Source organism: Oncorhynchus mykiss, chromosome 10 (assembly GCF_013265735.2).
Source record: "Oncorhynchus mykiss isolate Arlee chromosome 10, USDA_OmykA_1.1, whole genome shotgun sequence".
NCBI classification, from domain to species: Eukaryota; Metazoa; Chordata; class Actinopteri; order Salmoniformes; family Salmonidae; genus Oncorhynchus; species Oncorhynchus mykiss.
In genome coordinates this window covers 70,445,849-70,469,555 of record NC_048574.1, presented here as the reverse complement: position 1 = coordinate 70,469,555, position 23,707 = coordinate 70,445,849, and the positions used below count along the sequence as shown (strand labels likewise).

Below are 23,707 nucleotides of genomic sequence, written 5' to 3'. Positions count from 1 at the left end.
TTTGCACGCCCAATTTTTCAGTTTTTGATTTGTTAAAAAAGTTTGAAATATCCAATAAATGTCGTTCCCCTTCATGATTGTGTCCCACTTGTTGTTGATTCTTCACAAAAAAAATACAGTTTTATATCTTTATGTTTGAAGCCTGAAATGTGGCAAAAGGTCGCAAAGTTCAAGGGGGCCGAATACTTTCACAAGGCACTGTAGCCCTCTTGTCCCTCTAGCCCACCCCCATGTAGCCCTCTAGTCCCTCTAGTCCCCCCCATGTAGCCCTCTTGTCCCTCTAGCCCACCCCCATGTAGCCCTCTAGTCCCTCTAGTCCCCCCATGTAGCTCTCTTGTCCCTCTAGCCCACCCCATGTAGCCCTCTAGTCCCTCTAGTCCCCCCCATGTAGCCCTCTTGTCCCTCTAGCCCACCCCCATGTAGCCCTCTAGTCCCTCTAGTCCCCCCCATGTAGCCCTCTTGTCCCTCTAGTCCCCCCCCATGTAGCTCTCTAGTCCCTCTAGTCCCCCCCATGTAGCCCTCTTGTCCCTCTAGTCCCCCCCATGTAGCCTTCTAGTCCCTCCAGTCAGAGTGTTCATTAAGGCCAGTCTCTCTCTGTGCTTCTTGTAATGCTTCCTACAGAGAGCATTCACTGGGGCCCTGCCCTGTCACTGGATCCTCAACACAGCTAAGCTCTCCCTCTCTTCATCAACGCTAGGCCTCTTGGGCTTCAAGGTCAAGGGCTCTCAGCCTCCCTCAGCTTGTTGTAGAGGCTGGCGAGAAGTTAAACTGGGATGGAAGGAGGGAGAGAGGGAGGAGAGGGAGGGTGAAGGAAATTAAGGTAAATGGATCTGTCAGACTGGGAGCTATGGTCAAGAGAGTGCTGTGTAGGCCCGTGTAGAAGGCCCTACAGTGACACACACACACACACATAGAAGAGGAAGAAGGCAAACGCCTCCAGATTAACACCATCTCCTAATCCCAGATGGATCCATGCTCCCCCCCCCCCCTTCTCTCCACCCCCCCTCTTTCTTCTCAGGCTGCAGTCTGTAGGGGTCTAACTCCCTCGGAGCGGCAGAGAGAGGAGGCTTATCTCCAAAGCCACTGTAGCAACGCTGGATTCCAGCACCCCCAGCCCACTTATTCACCACCCCAGTCTCAGGGTGCTCTGTAGGGCACTAGGGAGGGAGGGAAGGAAGGGGAGTTAGCATGAGAGAGAAGAATGGGGGATGTAAGGAAGGGTAAGGAGCAAGGGGCGGAGGGAAAGTGAGAAGGTAGTGAAGGATAGGAAAGTCAGGAGGGAAGGGAGAGAGTGAGGGAGAGATAGAGATGGAGTGAGGGGAGCTCAGTGTTAACACGGTCACTCAAGGCACTAAAAAGGTGCGTAATTACTCGCTCACGTTCTCATCTGAATGATTTTCAGAACCTTATCCACGTGTAGACATAACTTGTATTTCAAAATATGATCTCGTATTAAAACATGATATTGTAAGTGTTACATTTTTCCATTGTAAATTACAATGTGAAGTCTGAAGTCTGTTCAAAGGGCTCTGGAGTTTGACTTTGGATCCAACGTTACCGCCCGGCACATATTACAGCTTATTAGGACCCATAATGAGAACATCCATGATTTCTGAAATAATTAACGAGAAGATCAAAGTCCTGATCCAGCTATGGAGTGCAGCGAGCCGATTGGCTGATGAAAATGAGAGAGAGCGAGTGAGCAAGAGAACGAGAAGGCAAAAGTGTGATAGAAAGAGAGAGAGAGAGAGAGAGAGAGATGGATAGAGAGAGAGAGAGAGAGAGAGAGAGAGAGAGAGCTGGATAGAGAGAAAGAGAGAGAGAGAGAGAGAGATGGATAGAGAGAGAGAGAGAGAGAGAGAGATGGATAGAGAGAGAGAGAGATGGATAGTGAGAGAGAGAGATGGATAGAGAGAGAGAGAGAGATGATAGAGACTACCCTCTCTGCTTCCTACATATCTTTAGCTTAGTATCTAGACGTGGAAATGCCAGGGGACTTCATTTACAGCTAATTCATCTAGCACATCTCTTCTACATGGACCAGTCCAGGCTATGGGAGTGTGTGGATCGATTCAGACTCGGATCTCCTCCAGCGGTTTCTTCATATAACTCCATCCTGTGCTATGTTTTATCATCAACTCTCAATCCCTGGGGACTACTCAGACCAAAATGTATGAGGACTGTAAACGAGGACCAAAACGTTAAAAAAACAGAGCCCTATGGAAAGCATTACTGTAAATAAATCCTGTAGCTACAAGGGAAGTGAATTACTTTCCTATTCAGTTGTCCTGCTGTGTACAGGTACATAAGATCACTACGATGTCTGGATGGGGCTGGTGTATGGCGGCCATATTGGATTATTTACTCAACTGCCCCGTCATCACACATCGCATCCTGTCTGGTCTGCCTCCTGCTTTTAAGTAGGGGGCGGTGCGTAGCAGCCGGAAGGAAGAGGGGAGGGGAGGGGAGCGCATATGGAGTGCCGGGGCCAGACCAGTACAAGACCTATGAACCTCTGCCAAAGTCTCACCCTGACTGTGCCTGGGCTTTCCAACTGCCTTTATGCTCTAGTGCCTGTCAGGGGTTTTACTGTGACGTTTTTACCCAGACAGACAGTCTGTCAGGGGTTTTACTGTGACGTTTTTACCCAGACAGACAGTCTGTCAGGGGTTTTACTGTGACGTTTTTACCCAGACAGACAGTCTGTCAGGGGTTTTACTGTGACGTTTTTACCCAGACAGACAGTCTGTCAGGGGTTTTACTGTGACGTTTTTACCCAGACAGACAGTCTGTCAGGGGTTTTACTGTGACGTTTTTACCCAGACAGACAGTCTGTCAGGGGTTTTACTGTGACGTTTTTACCCAGACAGACAGTCTGTCAGGGGTTTTACTGTGACGTTTTTACCCAGACAAACAGTCTGTCAGGGGTTTTACTGTGACGTTTTTACCCAGACAAACAGTCTGTCAGGGGTTTTACTGTGACGTTTTTACCCAGAGAGACAGTCTGTCAGGGGTTTTACTGTGACGTTTTTACCCAGACAAACAGTCTGTCAGGGGTTTTACTGTGACGTTTTTACCCAGACAGACAGTCTGTCAGGGGTTTTACTGTGACGTTTTTACCCAGACAGACAGTCTGTCAGGGGTTTTACTGTGACGTTTTTACCCAGAGAGACAGTCTGTCAGGGGTTTTACTGTGACGTTTTTACCCAGACAGACAGTCTGTCAGGGGTTTTACTGTGACGTTTTTACCCAGACAGACAGTCTGTCAGGGGTTTTACTGTGACGTTTTTACCCAGACAGACAGGGAAATAGTATTATATAGAGTGACAAATGGAGGGGTAAAAAAGAGAGTAGAGAAAGATAAAGAACGATAGAGAAGAAAGAAAAGGGTTTTCAGCAGTGCAGTGTGGTAAATCCCCGACAGCCTTGCCTGTCTGAGGAGCTCTGCTTCATTCAGGTAGGTGGGAAGATGCGATACGCTGTGTGGAGGAATGTGTTCTAGTTTTCTTTCTCTGAGACAGAACGTCACCCAACCACCTTGTGTAGGTGGCTGGGTGAACTTATATGTTGCATTTCCCTCTGAGGAATAGCTTTGGCTTCATGCCTCTTTGTGGAGATGGGTAGTGATGAATACAGTGTGATGTGAAAATCTTTACTACACTGAACAATTTTTTTTTTTAAACGTGCAACAATTTCAACAATTTTACTGAGTTACAGTTCATATTAGGAACATCTGTCAATTGAAATAGATTCTATGGATTTCACATGACTGGGAATACAGAAATGCATTTGTTGGTCACAGATACAGTACCTTTAAAAAAAAAAGTAGGGGCGTGGATCAGAAAGCTAGTCAGTACTAGTGTGACCACCATTTGCCTCATGGCTGTGCGAAGTTGCTGGATATTGGCGGGAACTGGAGCATCCCAAACATGTTCAATGGGTGACATATCTGGTGAGTATGCAGTATTCTATCTTCCATGGAAGAACTGGGACATTTTCAGCTTCCAGAAATGGTGTACAGATCCTTGCGACATGGGGCCGTGCATTATCATGCTGAAACATGGCGGCGGATGAATGGCACGACAATGGGCCTCAGGATCTCGTCACGGTATCTCTGTGCATTCAAAATGCCATCGATAAAATGCTGTGTTAATTGTACGTAGCTTATGCCTGTCCCTTCCATAACCCCACCGCCACCATGGGGAACACATGTTGACGACAGCAAACAGCTCGCCCACATGACGCCATCTGCCCGGTACAGACGAACCGGGATTCATCTGTGAAGAGCACACTTCTCCAGCGCGCCAGTGAGCATCACAGGTGAGCATTTACCCACTGAAGTCGGTTACGACACAGAACTGCATGAGCTTCTATGAGACAGTTTGTGACTATTCTTCGTTGTGCAAACCCACAGTTCTATCAGCCATCTGGTTGGCTGGTCTCAGACGATCCCGCAGGTGAAGAAGCCGGATGTGGAGGTCCTGGGCTGGCGTGGTTACATGGGGTCTGCGGTTGTGAGGCCGGTTGGACGTACTGACAAATTCTCTAAAACGATGTTGGCGGTGTCTTATGGTAGAGAAATGGACATTGAATTCTCTGGCAACAGCTCTGGTGGACATTCCTGCAGTTAGCATGCAAATGGCACGCTCCCTCAAAACATGAGACATCTGTGGCATCGTGTTGTGTGACAAAACTGCACGTTTTAGAGTGGCCTTTGAATGACCCCAGCACAAGGTGTGTAATGATCATGCAATTTAATTAACTTCTTGATATGCCACACCTGTCAGGTGGATGGATTATCTTGGCAAAAGAGAAATGCTCACTAACAGGGATGTAAACAAATTTGTGTACAAAATGTGTCTCCTTTGTGTTACCATGGTTAATGATGTCCACTGCTTTAGTGATTTGAGGGGAGGGGGGCATTGCCTACCTTGTTTGGGGTTGACGTCCTGGGGGTGGTGTCCGGAGTGGGGTCCGGGGGCGAAATGTTCATCGCTGTACGTGATGAGGGGGGTGAGCGGATGGACCGCATGTGACGGCTGCACCACCGGAACCTTATTGGACTGGAATGGAGAGGGAGAGAGAGACACAATGAGAGAGGCCGAACACATTAAACAAGGAATTACATTACCTTTCCTCATTTTAGTTAGCAGCTAGCATTTACAGAGTTTTACAGTGTAAAATCAAGTCCCGGCCCTCTCTCAAATGACAAGGGTACGGCTGTTTGGTGATTTGTGTAGGTCACACACACACACACACACACACACACACACACACACACACACACACACACACACACACACACACACACACACACAAAGGATCTGGTAAGATGAAAGGGGTGGTGCAGTCACAATTTTCCTGTTTTTAATTATATTTCCACACCATGAGGTCGAAATAAGACTGAAATTGTGAAAATGCTCTTTTAGTGTAACAGATTTTGGAAATGTAAACCCCCCTGGAATTTCAGCCTTTTCAGGTGGCATGGAGTTTCTGGCCAACGGCATGACATCACAATCTGATCTGATTATTCTGACCAATGACCAGTAATCTTTTATTTGCATATGTATCCTCCTACTTTGAAGGGGTAACTGCGGTAGGCTCTAGAGTCTCTAAACGATCTTATCTGACAATCAGGGTTGTGTATGTAAATATATTTAAATTTGTATCAACACACCCATACGATCAGACTGAGCATTTCAATGGCAAAAGGAGGCTCAGGGAAATAAATTATTACAAATATATTTTGCTCAAGTGGCATGGAGTTATTTTCCTGAAATAAACAGTGATTTATTAAACACGTGATGCTAAAAAATTATATTAAAAAAAGACTGCATGGGGGCTTTAATGGCACAGTAAAAAATAAAACACCTTCCCGCAAGGGAGGTCTCAATGTACTCCCCTTCCAGCCTTTCCCCAACACCTCAAAACTTTGTTTAGCCTTGGTCAGTGAGTACTGCCCCTATTTCCTGCCTAAGGGCAGAGGGGGTTGGAAAGAAGGGGGAGGGTGAAAGAGAAAGCCCCACAGGGTAGCGTTAGAGCAGAGGTCTTAGCAGTGAGATCAAAGGCAGTCATTAGCCGGTGAATAAGAGGAGTTCATTACAGAGCCAGAGCCGGGGGAAGGAGGAGCGAAAGAGGGATGAGCGATGGAGGAGGGGTGATGATAGGGCAAGAGAAAGAGGGAAGGATGACAAGACACGGAAGGAGGACGAGAGAGAGAAAGAACATGTTTCCCATGCCAAAAAAGCCCCTTGAATTGAAAGAGAAGGACAAGAAAGGGAAGGAGAGAGAGAACGAGAGAGAGGACGAGAGAGAGATCTCATAGAGGCGTCTGAAGTAGAACCAAAAGGCAGGGTTAATCACGTCAGCAGTGGTCTGGCCACAGCACCCAATTCCCTACCACCCCCCACCCTTAGGCTGACTCACAGAGGCCTGCACCCCCCACAGAGGCCTGCCCCTCCAACTCAGGCAGCCCCCCCAGCCGCTTACACGCTCCAACAGCACTGAACACATGGTACTGCTTAGCCATGCTAAATCTACTACTCACAATCAGAGCACCCAGCACTGACCCTGGACCTGATTGACTTGTAGAGCCAAAACAGAATTTCTAAAGGATATACGGCTTTGTCTGAAAAAAACGATCAATCTATTCGGGTGTGTATAAGAACGATGGGTAAACGTATAGCATGATATTTCAGAAGGCTATACGTTTGATCTGAAAGGCATCCATCAACCCATCCTACTCATTTTGACTACACCCAATCTTGCCCAACATATAACAAATGCTATCCCTAAACAAACAAACATATATATACTGTATGTATATACAGTTAAAGTTGGAAGTTTACATACACTTAGGTTGGAGTCATTAAAACTTGTTTTTCAACCACTCCACACATTTCTTGTTAAGAAACTATAGTTTTGGCAAGTCGGTTAGCACATCTACTACTATTAAACAGTTGGGAAAATTCCAGAAAATTATGTCATGGCTTTAGAAGCTTCTGATAGGCAAATTGACATAATTTGAGTCAATTGGAGGTGTACCTGTGGATGTATTTCAAGGCCTACCTTCAAACCCAGTGCCTCTTAGCTTGACATCATGGGAAAATCTAAAGAAATCAGCCAAGACCTCAGAAAGAAATTGCAGACCTCCACATGTCTGGTTCATCCTTGGGAGCAATTTCCAAACGCCTGAAGGTACCATGTCCATCTGTACAAATAGTACGGACGTTTAAACACCATGGGATCACGCAGCCATCATACCGCACAGGAAGGAGACACGTTCTGTGTCCTAGAGGTGAATGTACTTTGGTGCAAGAAGTGCAAATCAATGCCAGAACAACAGCAAAGGACCTTGTGAAGATGCTGGATGAAACAGGTACAAAAGTATCTATATCCACAGTAAAACGAGTCCTATATTGACATAACCTGAAAGGCCGCTCAGCAAGGAAGAAGCAACTGCTGCAAAACCGCCATAAAAAGGCCAGACTACGGTTTGCAACTGGGGACAAAGATTGTACTTTTTGGAGAAATGTCCTCTGGTCTGATGAAACAAAAATAGAACTGTTTGGCCATAATGACCATTGTTATGTTTGGAGGGAAAAGGGGGAGGCTTGCAAGCCGAAGAACACCATCCCAACCGTGAAGCATGGGGGTGGCAGCTTCCAAATGGACAATGACCCCGAGCATACTCCCAAAGTTGTGGCAAAATGGCTTAAGGACAACAAAGTCAAGGTATTGGAGTGGCCATCACAAAGCCCTGACCTCAATTCTTTTGAAAATGTGTGGGCAGAACTGAAAAAGCATGTGCGAGCAAGTAGGCCTACAAAACCTGACTCAGTTACACCTGCTCTGCCAGGAGGAATGGGCCAAATTTCACCCCACTTATTGTGGGAAGCTTGAGGAAGGCTATCCAAAAAGTTCAACAATTTAAAGACAATGCTACCAAATACTAATTGAGTGTATGTAAACTTCTGGCCCACTGGGAATGTGATGAAAGAAATAAAAGCTGAAATAAATCATTCTCTCTACTATTATTCTGACACTTCACATCCTTAAAATAAAGTGGTGATGCTAACTGACCTAAAACAGGGAATTTTTACTAGGATTAAATGTCAGGAATTGTGAAAAACTGAGTTTAAATGTATTTGGCTAAGGTGTATGTAAACCTACGACTTCAACTGTATATATATATATATATATAAATAAACACCACTAGGTAACTTTCATTGGCTTGATTTGCAGCGAGGCGATTCGTGCTAAGGTGACATTCTCAGCATGCTAATTTGTGGCAGAGCCACGACTCCTGTGTTGCCGGACCGGACCCCTCACAGACTAGCACCAAACTAGCACCTCTCCCCCTACCCCCTCTGGGAATGTCCTAACCAGGGGTTTAGCAGTAGGGTGGGGTGGATCTCAGATATGCACACCTTACTAAAATGGCTTTCATGCGTGTCAGATTCCAAAGCCTGGTTATGCATCAAGACCCCCAGGTCTCCAGCCCTCTCTCTTTTGCTCTCACTCACACACACACACACACACACACACACACACACACACACACACACACACACACACACACACACACACACACACACACACACACACACACACACACATATCAAGTACGTTTGGCTTGACCATCTCTTACGTAATGTTGGATCCTGCCTCAAAATAGTCCAACATTTTCAGAACTAATTTGCATAGTAATGAAAAACACCAAAAAAGGGGTTCTGATCAAAAATAGAGTGAGTATCAACTACAAAAAATTCTCAATCCAACTTCAAACAAAATTAGCTCACTCATAGCAACTAATTAGTCCCTAAACCCTGTCTCTAAAGTCCTGACGTCTCAAGCCCAGGAGAACCCAGGTCAGCCAGGGTCAAAGGTCAGGGGATAATCTGTGTGTTGGAATAGCTTTAATGGCACTTTATCCCACCAGGATGAGGACCGAAGAGGACTCCCAAATAGAGGGCCTGAATTGGGCCTGGAGCAGCCAGAGACATGCCTGTACTAACTGGGGCTAAAATTATACCATCCTCACCCCTCTTCTCTTAATTGTTACGCCTTTCAGCTCACATTTGCTTCCCTGCGGGAACGAGATAAGAACCTGGATGGAGGATTTTCATTTAAGCTCTCCAGTCTTCGGGTTCTCTTTCCGACAGACGGAGAGAGAGTGAGGATGGAGAGAGAGTGAGAGAGAGGGAGAGAGAAAGAGAGAGGATCCTAAACCATATAAATGAGACAATTTAACAAGCATGCAGTCATTGATGCAGGTACACACACAAACCCGTGCACACACTTCCCCCTATATCTCCAGCTCCATCCCATGGCAGAAAAACCAACATGGCCCGTTTGCTGACGGACTCTCTGGCACCTGAGAAAGCCGAGGAGCTTTTGAAATGCCCTTGCCTCCACCATATTGGAGAAGACCTCTTTTGTGCTCTCCCAGTTGCAGCTGTCACAGCCCATTTCTCTCAACTTCTTAATAAACTGTGCCTCCATTGTGTGCTGTCCTTAAGGCTAAATCCACCAGGGGAAACCTGGGGGCTTCTGTGACCGACACAGCTTTTACTGAATCTAGGAGGCACATATGCATCCTCTACCTAAACCATAGCTCTACTACCAGCCAGTACCATCCTCTGACTAAACCGTGGCACCACTATTAGCCACTAGCCAGTACCATCCTCTACCTAAACCCTAAACCATAGCTCTACTACCAGCCAGTACCATCCTCTACCTAAACCCTAAACCATAGCACCACTACTAGCCAGCACCATCTTCTACCTAAACCATAGCACCACTACTAGCCAGCACCATCTTCTACCTAAACCATAACACCACTACTAGCCAGCACAATCCTCTAGCTAAACCATAGCACCACTACTACCCACTAGCCAGCACTATCCTCTACCTAAACCATAGCCCACTACTAGCCAGCACCATCCTCTAACTAAACCATAGCCCACTACTAGCCCCTAGCCAGCACCATCCTCTACCTAAACCATAGCACCACTACTAGCCACTAGCCAGCACCATCCTCTAACTAAACCATAGCACCACTACTAGCCACTAGCCAGCACCATCCTCTAACTAAACCATAGCTCCACTACTAGCCACTAGCCAGCACCATCCACCAAGATGTCTGTATACAGATGCCAAAATAAAATGCTAAATTGTCACAATATTAAATGGACACATAGAGTTTTGGGGGACTTGACTTGCACAAGGAGAAGGAAGGTGTATTTCTGTTCGCCCAGAAAACAAGTCATTGGAGGTGACCGGGTACAACTGAAGGAGCTGCCATTTTAAAACTTTAATAGTTCAGGTGGTTTCTTATGGACTAGCCGTACCTTCCTTCCTTTAAACCACTCCCTGCTTCATGCCAAGTTTACAAAGAATAAACTTTTTTTTTATATATACTTTTGTACTACACAGTTAGAGGAAGTGGTTGCACAGCTCTGACTTGACCACGACCATTGAGGGTCATGCAATGTCGCCGCGATTTGATCTCCCCTTCTTGTCCCCCGGGACGATGGCTCAAACTGTGGCGGCAGCGGTCTTTTTTAACGTCAGGGAGGAAATAGGCTTAGGTTCTCTTTTCTATTCATATTTCACACACGGAGACAGACAGAGGGCACGGATTTGGAAATAAACGTTCCATTTGAGAATTTTATAACCGGGCTTGGCCGGCCCTTTTCAAGCGGCCTCAGATGTGGTTTGAAAAGAAATTCATTGCGCGGAACTGGAGATGGCAGAGAGCCACGGTGTTTGAGAGGAGAAACCCTAGCGCCAACTCTTTGCTTTGTAACAGAACAGGGAGGCTCAATGCCTTGGCGTGCTGCTCTCTCTGTGTGTGTGTGTGTGTGTGTGTGTGTGTGTGTATATGTGTGTGTGTGTGTGTGTGTGTGTGTGTGTGTGTGTGTGTGTGTGTGTGTGTGTGTGTGTGTGTGTGTGTGTGTGTGTGTGTGTGTGTGTGTGTGTGTGTGTGTGTGTGTGTGTGTGTGTATACCTGCATGGATATACAGAAGTCCCATCTAAATTTTATCAGTTTCTCATACAGGAAAATAATCCTGCAGCAACAGGAAATGTGAATTATTATGTGGATTATAATTAAATGGTCATTTTTGTAGGGATTGATACATTTTCAGTATGTATGCAGTGGTCACTAGGCAACACAGCCACAAAGTCCTAGATTCTGATTTGAAATCTAACCTTAAGCACACTGCTAACCCTAATGCCTAACACTAATATCGCCACCCCTTCCCTTGCATCGTGTACAGCGCTAGTTGACAGTTGGCTAACATTGTCGTACAGTCTCAGATGGGAAGGGATTCTCCACCCCCCCACCACCTCTCCTTCCCCCACTGCCCTGCTTGGCATCTCTAACTCTTCTCCACCCCCCACCCCACCACTTGCCTTTTGTGCTCCACTCAATTATCCATCGTCTGCCGAGTGAGGGGGGAAGGAAAAATAAAAAAAGGGGAAGTTTATAATAATTGCTTCCCACTTCTGTAATTTATATGCAATGAGGACTCAGCGTGCCCGTAGCTACAATCAAGTGTGTGTCGGAACCACGTGGGGTGTTTCCACAAACCATCGAGGACGGAGAGACTAAAGTAGCAGATTCCCATGATTCCCCATGCTGCTAAATCCGCTGACTGAAAAGCCCTTCCTCAGCTCCTTGCTGTTCTGTTATGCAGCCAGGGCCCTTAACAGCCACACCTGAAAATACACACTGTTACCGATTGAGTCCAATCACGTACTCTGGGAGGGAGGGAGGGAGGCAGGGAGGGAGGGAGGCAGGGAGGCAGGGGAGAGAGAGAGAGAGAGGCATAGACAGAGAGAGAGAGAGAGAGAGAGAGAGAGAGAGAGAGAGAGAGAGAGAGAGAGAGAGAGAGAGAGAGAGACAGAGACAGAGGCATAGACAGAGAGAGAGAGACAGAGGCATAGACAGAGAGAGTGAGAGAGAGAGAGAGAGGTAGAGAGAGAGAGAGAGAGAGAGAGAGAGAGAGAGAGAGAGAGAGTGAGAGAGGCATAGAGAGAGAGAGAGGCAGAGAGAGAGAGGCAGAGAGAGAGAGAGAGATAAATATATGTGACCTGTTGCCACAAGAACAAACACCATTGTAAATACACACACAGAAACAGACAGACAGACAGACAGACAGACAGACAGACAGACAGACAGAGATCAAAGGTATAACCACAGACAACAGAATGTGTTGGCACCCTCAGAGGGTCAGAAGATACCGGAAGCATCCTGTTTTTCAGGAGGAACGCAGAGAAGAGGTGAAGCCTGAAAACCAGATGCTTCCGGTTTCGTCTGAGCCCGCTTAGGCCTTTCTTTTACACCTGCTACGTTAGGTTAATGTTCTGGTTAGCTTGACGATTACTCTTCTTGGCCGGTTCACACACATATTCCCGCTGCGTTATCCTGCTGTCTGTACCGCTGCACACCTGCTTGACCACACGTGACCTTTTGGTCTGTGTTTCAGGCGGGACTGTTTGATGACAAGCTACACACAATCTGTCTATGAGTCAGTCAGCACATACTAACTAGCATGTTAGAGGACAATCAATGTAAATACATACAGTATACAGGAAAATCACAGTGTACATACAGTATACAGGAAAATCTCAGTGTATACATACAGTACATTAATGTAGACTAGATCGTCATGACACTTCAGCCTCTACTGAAATTATATCAGTCTTTCTCAGCTGAGAGAGAATTCATCTGAAAGTAAAGAATGGGGAGACCAACCAAGACGAGAGCAAAACCAGCCCAGATCCTGCCTCTCCTAGCTTGTTTAAACAGTTCTCAGACACAGTGCCACTGATGACTCCGTACAGGGCTACTGTAAAAAGCTGTGAACACAAAGGCATTAGATAGAGAGAACTGTGGGCGTGGGGCAAACTAAAGCCCTATGGAGACATGCATAGTCTGTCCAGGTGTTCCCTCTCAGTGGCTCTGTGTGTGTGGAATGCCTGACCTTTGCACAACAAAGTTGAGCAAACACACCCCCCCCAAAAACGTCCCCCTCCCAGTGTCTCTCCATTTATAGGCCACAGAAAGAAAGGGACCGCCACTCTCCTCTCTCCACTACCTCTCCACCAAAACACACTACAAACCCGGGTGAAGTTTAAATAAATAACCAATTACTATTCCCAGAGAGGTTTGAACCCCCAGGAAGTCAGTCAGCCAGCCCAGCTCTCGGTGAAGTGTTAAAAATTGAACGTTTTATTGGCAGGATGGCCTTTTGGCCAGGGGGCTTAATGTAACGAAACCCAATTAATAAGAGAAGAAAGCCAGGCCGCCAGCGAGGGAGGGAGGGAGGAGAGGGAGGGAAAGGGGGAGCGCCACGCGCCCAGGGTAATGAGAGGAACGAGGGGAGCGGAGGAGTGAACGAACGAGGGGATAGAGAGGAGTGGAGGAGGAAATGAAAGCCTGCCCCGGAGAGAAATGTACATCTATGAACTGGAACCCCCCCCCCCATTCCCCTCACCCCTGTCCTCAATCTCATAGCGTCAGTGACAGTCCAATAGTTCAGCCTAGTCTTGCATCAAAAGCCAGCTCGTTGCTGCCTGAACTAGTTATTCCAAAACCTTACATTAAAAACCATTTTTCAATGCGACAGTGATGTGGACTGAATTACAGTGGGAATCTAACACGCGAATAAGCAGTCACTTATCATAAGTCCTCCCTTAAACAACAAACGCCACCGTGAGAACATACAAACTCCGTACATTAATGCACAGCGAGACACCACACGACGGGCATATAGCGAAACGCTATCCACACATACAGCCCGCAAAACAAATACTAATGTACACACACACATTCTAGATTAGACTCCCATGTGTACACACCCACCCACCCCCCTCCCCCATACCCACAGTCATCCTGCTCTGCCTGCATATGCAAACAAAGGGCCCCATTTACAGCTAAGTGTCATTTCTCCATATCACCAAACAGAAGCTCTGAATAGGACACAGATGAATTAGGAGGTATTACCCAACATCCTTGAGTTTTCAGATTGAGGATTCAACAGAGGCTGAATGGGGGGTTTCATAACCCAAACTCATTGACCCTACGGCTTGAAGTGTATTGCCCCAAGAGAAGCAATCACACTGGCTCGCACTCACCTCTTATGAAGAGGTAAAAAAGTCCGCTCTGATGAAAAGACCCAGGTTTCATTTTCTCAAAGTGTAGAAACTCCGTTCTTTCCTTGTGTCATTAGAAGCACTGCGTTCTAAAAACAAAGTCGCTGAACTCTCTATGGGGAAACACTTAAAGGACTATAGAGATGATAATCCCCGTCAAATGGGTTAAAGATGCTTTACAGCTATTTTTTTACATTTCCTGTTGAAAAATAATACCCAAGTATACATACAGTAATGTACATATATTTGAAGTAGGTAGTTTACATACACCCTAGCCAAATACATTTAAACTCCGTTTTAATTCTGTTTTAATTTAATCCTAGTAAAAATGCCCTGTTTTAGGTCAGTTTGGATCACCACTTTATTTTAAGAATGTGAAATGTCAGAATAATAGTAGAGAGAATCATTTATTTCAGATTTTATTTCTTTCATCACATTTCCAGTGGGTCAGAAGTTTACATACACTCAATTAGTATTTGGTTGCATTGCCTTTAAATTGTTTAACTTGGGACAAACGTTTCGGGTAGCCTTCCACAAGCTTACCACAATAAGTTGGGTGAATTTTGGCCCATTCCTCCTGACAAAGCTGGTGTAACTGAGTCATGTTTGTAGGCTTCCTTGCTCTCACATGCTTTTTCAGTTCTGCCCACACATTTTCTATAGGATTGAGGTCAGGGCTTTGTGATGGCCACTCCAATACCTTGACTTTGTTGTCCTTAAGCCATTTTGCCACAACTTTGGAAGTATGCTTGGGGTCATTGTCCATTTGGAAGACCCATTTGCGACCAAGCTTTAACTGTCTTGTGATGTTGCTTCAATATATCCACATAATCATCCTCTCTCATGATGCCATCTATTTTGTGAAGTGCACCAGTCCCTCCTGCAGCAAAGCACCCCCACAACATGATGCTGCCACCCCCATGCTTTAACATTGGGATGGTGTTCTTCAGCTTGCAAGCCTCCCCTTTTCCCTTCAAACATAACGATGGTCAATATGGCCAAACAGTTCTATTTTTGTTTCATCAGACCAGACGACATTTCTCCATAAAGTACGATTTTTGTCCCCATGTGCAGTTGCAAACCGCAGTCTGACTTTTTAAGGCGGTTTTGGAGCAGTGGCTTCTTCCTTGCTGAGCGGCCTTTCAGGTTATGTCAATATAGAACTCGTTTTACTGTGAATATAGATACGTTTGTACCGGTTTCCTCCAGCATCTTCACAAGGTCCTTTGCTGTTGTTGATTTGCACTTTTCACACAAAAGTACGTTCATCTCTAGGAGACAGAACGCGTCTCCTTCCTGAGCGGTATGACGGCTGCTTGGTCCCATGGTGTTTAAACTTGCGTACTATTTGTACAGATGGACATGGTACCTTCAGGCGTTTGGAAATTGCTCCCAAGGATGAACCAGACTTGTGGAGGTCTACAATTTTTTTCTGAGGTCTTGGCTGATTTCTTTTGATTTTCCCATATTGTCAAACAAAGAGGCACTGAGTTTGAAGGTAGGCCTTGAAATACATCCACAGGTACACCTCCAATTGACTCAAATGATGTCACTGCTGGGCCAATGTTTTGAAGCCTTTTAGTGCCTTGCCTGTTAGTTGTGTGAAGGTTGTCGGAGCATTGTGTGAAGGTTGACAGAGCGTTATGTGGGGGTTGGACTGGGTGTGTTTTGGCAGAGCCCGGGGCACCCTGCAGGATGTTCACCTTGCGGCGGGGTGCAGGCCTCATTATCACAGCAGGACCTGGTCACATCAAAGAGCTGAGGAAAGGGCAAACATTCCACTGAAGTGCCACTGTCAGCAGGCCTGGCTTCCCCCTACCAGCTTGACCAAGACCAGCAAGTGTGCTCACACACACACATACACACACACACACACACACGTTTTTGTTGTTACCTATATAACGTAATCGCTACTTATCATGTACGAGCCCAGGCAAACACAGTGGAAAACCCCCACAATGAATGAGTCACACAACAGACTGCAGCTCTTCTTCCTGGCAGAGTTTATTGGAGAAGGAGAACACACAAACTCTCCCACACACCCACTTCACCTAAAATGTCAAGCAAAATTGTGATTGGCCATCTAGGGATCCCCACAACACATTTTGTTATAGAGTAAAATCTAAAATCGAGTGTACATTTTTTCATGTAGTTGGCTACAATATCAGCTAAGATGACAGAAATACTGGTTTGTAATGAGGTGATGGAGAGAAATGGAACTCTAGAGACCTCTGGTCTGCATCGGGTAACCGGTAAAGCTGACAACAAGTAGATGTTGTGCACACGAATCTGGCACTGCTCTTTATTTTTCTTATTGAATCAAACGGCAAGTCTTTTTTTCTACCTGGCGATCCATTTTTAGCTACTACCCCACTGCTGCATGAACACACTGCATGGTATATCACTAGAAACCTTTTGGATTGCCGAGTTGCTACATTCATGCCAAGTTATCGCCACATTCACAACAACGAACGGTAAGCGAGCCAGAACCCTTAGAAGGGCACACAAATGAAAACGCAGCGCAAGCTAATGTTTAGCGCTCGCTAAAACCCAAGCCTGAGTCTTCACAGCACAATAACAGAAGGGGGAAATGGAGAGAAAAGAGAGAAAAACACCACAGAATGATTGGGAGAAAAAGTGCTGAGAAAGTCAGCCTCATGCGCCACGTTTTAGAAAGCAAGGAACAAGAGAGGATTTGCCTGCTACACCTAGATAGTGCACCCCCCCTGCTCTCAGCCAGGTATTCTGGGCATGAATGGCTGTCAGTTTGGATTTAGGAGCTCAGTGTTGAGGGGGGAGAATGGAGTCTGGCTGGAGTGGTGGGGGTCTTTGTGCCTGGCTCTACCTGTGGAGGAGAGAGCTGGAAGCAGCAGTCAGCTGGCAGACCCCTCTCAGAGCGCTAGCAAGCTCCATGCTAACTAGTAACTAACATGTGATATTGAGAGCTGTAGGCAGGTAGCAGACCCCTCTCAGAGTGCTAGCTAGCTCCATGCTAACTAGTAACTAACATGCGATATTGAGAGCTGTAGGCAGGTAGCATACCCCTCTCAGAGCGCTAGCTAGCTCCATGCTAACTAGTAACTAACATGTGATATTGAGACCTGTAGGCAGATAGCAGACCCCTCTCAGAGCGTTAGCTAGCTCCATGCTAACTAGTAACTAACATGTGATATTGAGAGCTCTAGGCAGGTAGCAGACCCCTCTCAGAGCGCTAGCTAGCTCCATGCTAACTAGTAACTAACATGTGATATTGAGAGCTGTAGGCAGGTAGCAGACCGCACTCAAAGCGCTAGCGTCATAATAACTCATACAGTAACACTAGCCTAACATCTCTTAGTATAGTGGTTCCCACTGTAGTATAGTGGTTCCCACTGAAGAATAATGAGACCATAGGCCTGGCCTACTGGTAAAATGAGGGGGTACTTCAGGGGTACTCTGGGAAAAGCAGAATTCAGTTGGTGGTACAATAACAGGTTTGGAACCACTGACTCAGTAGTCCTCTTTGACAGCGCTAACCAGTAAACACTAGCCATTGAGGGAAAGGGTAGGTTGCTTAGCCATAGGGTCATGGAAAAGGTGAGAGCCAGTGGGGGGCAGTTGGCGACAGGCTGGCGGGGAGTGAATGTTTACGAGGATGGTTTGAAACGGCATGAGTTGAGGAGAGGAGCGTGTATCAGGGGTGAGTGATTTGAATGGGTGCCGCTTGAGCTGGGGAGTGTACTGACCTAGTTTCACTCGTGCGCACACACACACACACACACACACACACACACACACACACACACACACACACACACACAACCTTGGGGAAGTAAACACTCTGGCACAATGGCAGGTATCTAAATGCAATGACAACAGAGCAACAGAGTGAGCTAACTCTGCGTCTGCTGATATATATTTATATTAGTAATCTAAAAAGGCAGTGAAATATGTCCATACATATACTAATGTAGAAAAATGTGTTGTATGCACACCTATTGTATATTAATGAATATTACATTAAAAATAATTTTGCTGACCAGCATTTTGCTCCTGTTTTAACCATAGCAACTCAGAGGATCCATTCTTCCCCAGAGCCATGACGCCTGTGTCCTAGCGATCTTACATGTGAACTTCTGACCCCATAGTCACATGATCAATGGCCTTTTCACCTCAGCGCACCTCTGCTTTTTGAAGACCAACGCCTCCTAGCTGTCTACTCCCACTGGCTAGGCAGCTAATAGACTTCAGCAGGCTATAGGATTACCTATAGTGAGTCATTTCAGCTTCGTCGTCAAATATGAAGGGGGAACCTACAAAGTCAGTCAACATTTTTTTTTAAATGCATGTTTTGATAAAAATGTGGGTGTTTCTACGTAAGAGGCTTTAAACTACTATATATCTTACTCTCTAGCCCTGTATCAAGATATAGTGTTGTAAGCCCAGTCATCGTTACTATAAACCAAAGCATTCATCATTGTGGATCTGGTTACAAACCATTCTTGTCTTTTATAAAGTAAAGGACAGAAGTACAATAGGTCCGACCAGCAGCCCAGCTGTTGTTTAGGTGCAACTCCTCATTTTTAAAGGATTAACCGGTGAGACACTAAACACCTGCTTTTCAGCCTGGAATTAGTCATTAAAACCCCACATTTTCAGCTTCTCACATACACAAACACACACACACACACACACACACACACACACACACACACACACACACACACACACACACACACACACACACGCGCGCGCACACACACGGCCAGTCTCCTCAGATCTGAATGAAAACAAAGCTATTCTAAAAGGCGTAATCCCCTCGGAACAAATGGCTATTCTCCACTCATGTATGACTAGGCCCGCGTCCTAAATGACTCCCTATCCTCTTTGTAGTGTATTACCTTTTAACAAGGCCCCTGAGGCTCTGGTCAAAATTTGTGCACTATATTGGGAATAGGTTGCCATTTGCAATGAGCACGAGGGAGCACTTCAGCCAGCCTTTCCAGGATCAACCCGATCCCAAGAAAAGCTCCGCCCCTTTTGGTTACTTTTGTGAGACGCTTTTGTAGAGAGGTAAGGCAAACCGAAACAATGACCGTGTTAAAACATGGTCCCTAACAACGGTCGAACCTTTCTCTCAACCACACCTTAAGAAATGGTAATCGTCTTACATTGTCATGATGTATTCAAATCCTGATTGTAAAGAAAGAAACTGCATGGGCCCAAGCCCAAGACATGTAGCCTCGAGAGCACCATTCATTCAGCTGACACTACACTTGAAATAGATGCAGAATGACAACAAAATTAACACAACACAGTTATAATTCAATTCCATTTTCTGTGGCTCTTGAAAATAATGGACTTGTACAGTATTTCCTTTGTGTATCAGAGTCTCATTTTAGACTTAGTGGGGGGTAGCTATGTTCCCATCAGTCCAATCGTCACTCTTTACACTACAAGGCCTATCTCGTATGAGCTAACCGTAGTGTCTCTCTTCCAGCATGGCGAGAGATAGCGTGAGATCAACAGAGATCACCGACTCATGAATAGCACCTCAGTATGTAATTGCATTAAACCATTACAATGCTCAAAAGCTTCTGTGGTCTGAATACAGTCAAAACACAGGAACACAAAGAGAACGCAGCACTCCGGTGGGCGACTAGCCTAGCATTCATTCACACCTCTATCCAGATCTCCTGCCATATCAGAGGTATGAATTAACCAAAGCCAGGCTTGGTGCGCCTTGGACCTTTATGAAGTCAAAGAATCTCGGTGAAACGTCTATGAACCTGTCATATCCCATCATTATTATAGCTGTCCATCTCTGTGCAGAGAGAAGACCCTGTCTGTGTATAGGGTTCACATGAAGGGTGGAGTGGGATTGAATAGCAATTGAAGCGTCCCTCTCTCCACCAAGGCGCCCATCTTGATTCCTCTTTTCTTGGTGGCGGAAGAGGGGGATGAGGAGGAGGGATAGGAGGTAGTGGGGGGGGGGTCACTTGCTTTATTCGTCCCCTTTCATCTCAAAGATAGGTGCGTGGCGGGCGGCAGAGGGGGATGAGGTTGGGGCTCTGGATCGATTTGATATTTGGATGCATTGTTTGATGACGGGGAGCTCAAAGCCGAGGACCTCCCTCTGAAGTCTCCCCTGACGGGAGACATGAAAAGTCTCACCTGGTTCCCCGAGCGAAACGGAGGGTCTATGTACTGGGGTGGGTAGATTGGGCAGACAGACGCCACACCAACTGAGCCATTTTTTTCCACTGTAGCTCCCTTAAATGTTCTAATTTTAGAGCTCAATCCTTGTCTCACATTGCCTATCAATAATTATAAATCAAAACATGTATTTTCCAATATTTTCAATACAGAATAGCAAGACTGTCAACACTTAGTTCCTAGTCAACACTTAGTTCCTAGTCAACACTTAGTTCCTAGTCAAGACTTAGTTCCTAGTCAAGACTTAGTTCCTAGTCAAGACTTAGTTCCTAGTCAACACTTAGTTCCTAGTCAACACTTAGTTCCTAGTCAAGACTTAGTTCCTAGTCAAGACTTAGTTCCTAGTCAACACTTAGTTCCTAGTCAAGACTTAGTTCCTAGTCAAGACTTAGTTCCTAGTCAAGACTTAGTTCCTAGTCAAGACTTAGTTCCTAGTCAATCCACTCTGTTTCATTTAATCACCATTTCAGTTTGTCTTTATAAAACAATCAACGTCATCATATAATCACTGGTACCCCCACTCTAGAGCTGGGACGACAAACCGAAAATGATCAACGCTGACCAAACCAACTGATATCGTTCATTAGGAAAAATGGCTGATATCGTTCATTAGGAAAAATAACCTCTAGGGCCCAACTAGAGAAATGTGTTAAATGCTAATATGGTTGATTGTTAAATGGGGCAATCGATAGCTACAACATCCAAAGTAGTAGTAACAGCAGTTAAGGGTAATATAAATGCCCCAAAAATAACTTTGGTGTGCGTTAATGTTATACACGCAATCGTTCAATTGGTCTTTATCATGAGAATTCAGTCGATTTACCATAATATGGATTTTTGTCCATATCGGCCCAGCTCTACTCCACCCCTTGTCTTAACACCAGTGTAAATCTAATGTCCTTAATGTGTGTCTGTGTGTATCCCCAGGAGAAAATAACAGCCTTCCCTTCCATCACCACCAGACTAGCCCCAGATGAAAATGATGATCAAAGGAAATAGAGGAGAGAGGAGGGAGGAGAGGAGAACAGAGTGTAGCTCATCAGATGAACAAACACACTCTTGCTGGATATCTTTATGGGTTTCATCACCCGGCATCAAGTGACTCTCCGCCGAGCACAGCTAAACAAAAGAGCTGTTTTGGTCTTCATGAGGAAGAGAGAATATCTTTCCCTTTAAATGAGGTCATCTGTTCCAATAATAGACGGCTGGTATATTGCGATGTTTGTCAATTCTAGTGGTTACAGAACACTAATCAGAATCATGTGGCCATAATCACTTCAGGAGAGGCAAAGATTTGCATCATTTCAGCATCGTTCCCCAACAAAACATGACCCGGGACCCAAGACCTGCTGCTAAGTGCCGTGGTGTGGTGTGTGTTGCATACTGTAGCAGTGGTAAGGCCCAGACCCATAGCAAGAGAGGGGAGAGAGAAAGAGAGAGGCAGTAGTCCCATTCTACTCTGTTTCCCTCTTCTCTCTGTGACCCGCAGCCATGCAGACTATCTCTCCAGCCGCGCTCCCCTTCTCCAGCCACGGCAAATTGGGTGCCCGGGGTGTGAGCCTGGGCCAAGCCTGGCATTTGGGGGCCATCCGAGGCGCCGGGCATGAGGGGTAGAGATATGACACTGAAGGGGGACGGAGGGAACAGCGTGGTGAGGGGGCAACACCAGGCACGAGCCCCAACACAAAGGGAACAGGGCTCGTTAGAGAGACGGAGCTAGCTAGCTAGAGCTCCATGGCAATCACTGCCTGCCTCTCTCCCCCTCCCTCTCTCCCTCTGCTCGCCTCAGTCATAAATATGGCTACATCTGCAAGTGTAATCACTCCATTGTGGCCCGATTTTCTGCTCTGCTGGACGGCGGCATGGCGGCCTGCTTTTCAGCACCTCTCCCTCGCTCCCCTTCCTTCCCTCCCCTGTCCGTGACCCAGTGGTGACTTCTCCTGGCTGGCTGGCGAAGGCCAGTCAGTGAGTCTCTGAGATTACAGACACGCAGTCAGTCACTCAGGTAACAGAGTTACTAATCTGGCCCTGTTGAATTACACATAATTGCCTCGGCACTGTGATTGATTTCAGCCCTGGAAAGGAAAAGACGACCCCCTCCCTCGCCCCCCTCTCCTCTCTTCCCCTCCGACATGCATACACCCCTCCTCCCTCCCTCCCCTTCTCCGGCACTCCAGCGTGAGCAGCAGCCAAGACTCTCCAGCTAGTAGGAGGCTTTGAAGAGATCAAAGCCGAGGCCGGGAGCAGTTGTGCACCCTGGGAATACGGATACGGGGAGGCTCTCTACTCCTCAGACCTATTTTCCAGCGTCATGTCGGATTGCAGCTGTATTGCATTTTGCCAGTTTTCTTAATGCTCTTGGTTTTTACTTTGACATCAGTGATCCCCCCCCCCCCCCCCCGTAGGTTTCTTCAAAAACAAGGGGGAGGAAAAAGAGAGGGAGTGGGGGAGAAGGAGGAGGAGAAAGAAGGCAGGAGAGAGGGGAAAGGGAAATGGGGGGGATGGAAAAGGAGGGAGAGAAAGAGATCTACGGCTGATGTTTTTTCTTCACAACTCCATAACAGGGCAGTTGAAATGAGAAGGGGGGAGAATGCTGCATTTGTTTTCAATTCCGAGGCCGATATCAAAGGAGCGGCAAACTTTTATGGGTTTCCCAAAAATTAAAGACCATTCAAAGAGCTGTTTTTCATGTGTTTTTTTATAGCCAAGACCACACAAAATGAACTGACAGCAAACCCCTCCTCCTGTCCACCCTAGTTCTGCAAGCTCCAACAGAAAGGAAAGGGAAAGGGGGATACCTACTCAGTTGAATGCATTTTGAATGTATTCAACTGAAATGTGTCTTCCGCAGTGTGTGTGCGCGCACGCGCTCGTTCGCTCTCACACTCCAGCCAGTATGTGTACAGTATATGTTGTGAATAGTTAAGAGGGGAGAAAAAAATGACGCATTCGATGTGCACTAGCAAAAACAAAAACAAAAAGAAGGGGGAAAAAGTGCTATATCCATCTACCCATTTAACAGCTGGGTTAATAACGCCTGGTGACGAGGCAAGGCGAGCAGCACAGACCCCTTTGTACAGTAACTATACCGGCCCTATACCCAACCTTCTACACTGAGGAGAATTCATCTTTCAGCGCTGTCAGATACACACACACACACACAGAGCATGTGAGTCTCTTTAGCTCTCACACCCACCACAGCACACACATACACACACACACACCACAGCACAGCACACACAAAGAAATAATGAGCTTCTGTAAAATATAAAGGAGGGAAAAAAACAAGAGTAACTTGACGGTAACAGAGCGGCTATTGATCAAGTCACACAAGGACAAGTCAGGGCTG

At 46.2% G+C, this 23,707-nt stretch overlaps 1 protein-coding gene across 15 annotated transcripts in view; it reads right to left on the bottom strand.

The window, feature by feature from the left end:
* Positions 1-23,707, bottom strand: part of LOC110497329 (lymphoid enhancer-binding factor 1) — a 55,152-nt gene that overhangs the window by 21,227 nt on the left and 10,218 nt on the right. For all 15 annotated transcript variants that reach the window (XM_036933789.1, XM_036933790.1, XM_036933795.1 and 12 more), the window contains exon 4: positions 4,931-5,063. In XM_036933789.1, the coding sequence (XP_036789684.1) occupies positions 4,931-5,063 (133 nt within the window). The remainder of the gene's footprint in view (positions 1-4,930; positions 5,064-23,707) is intronic.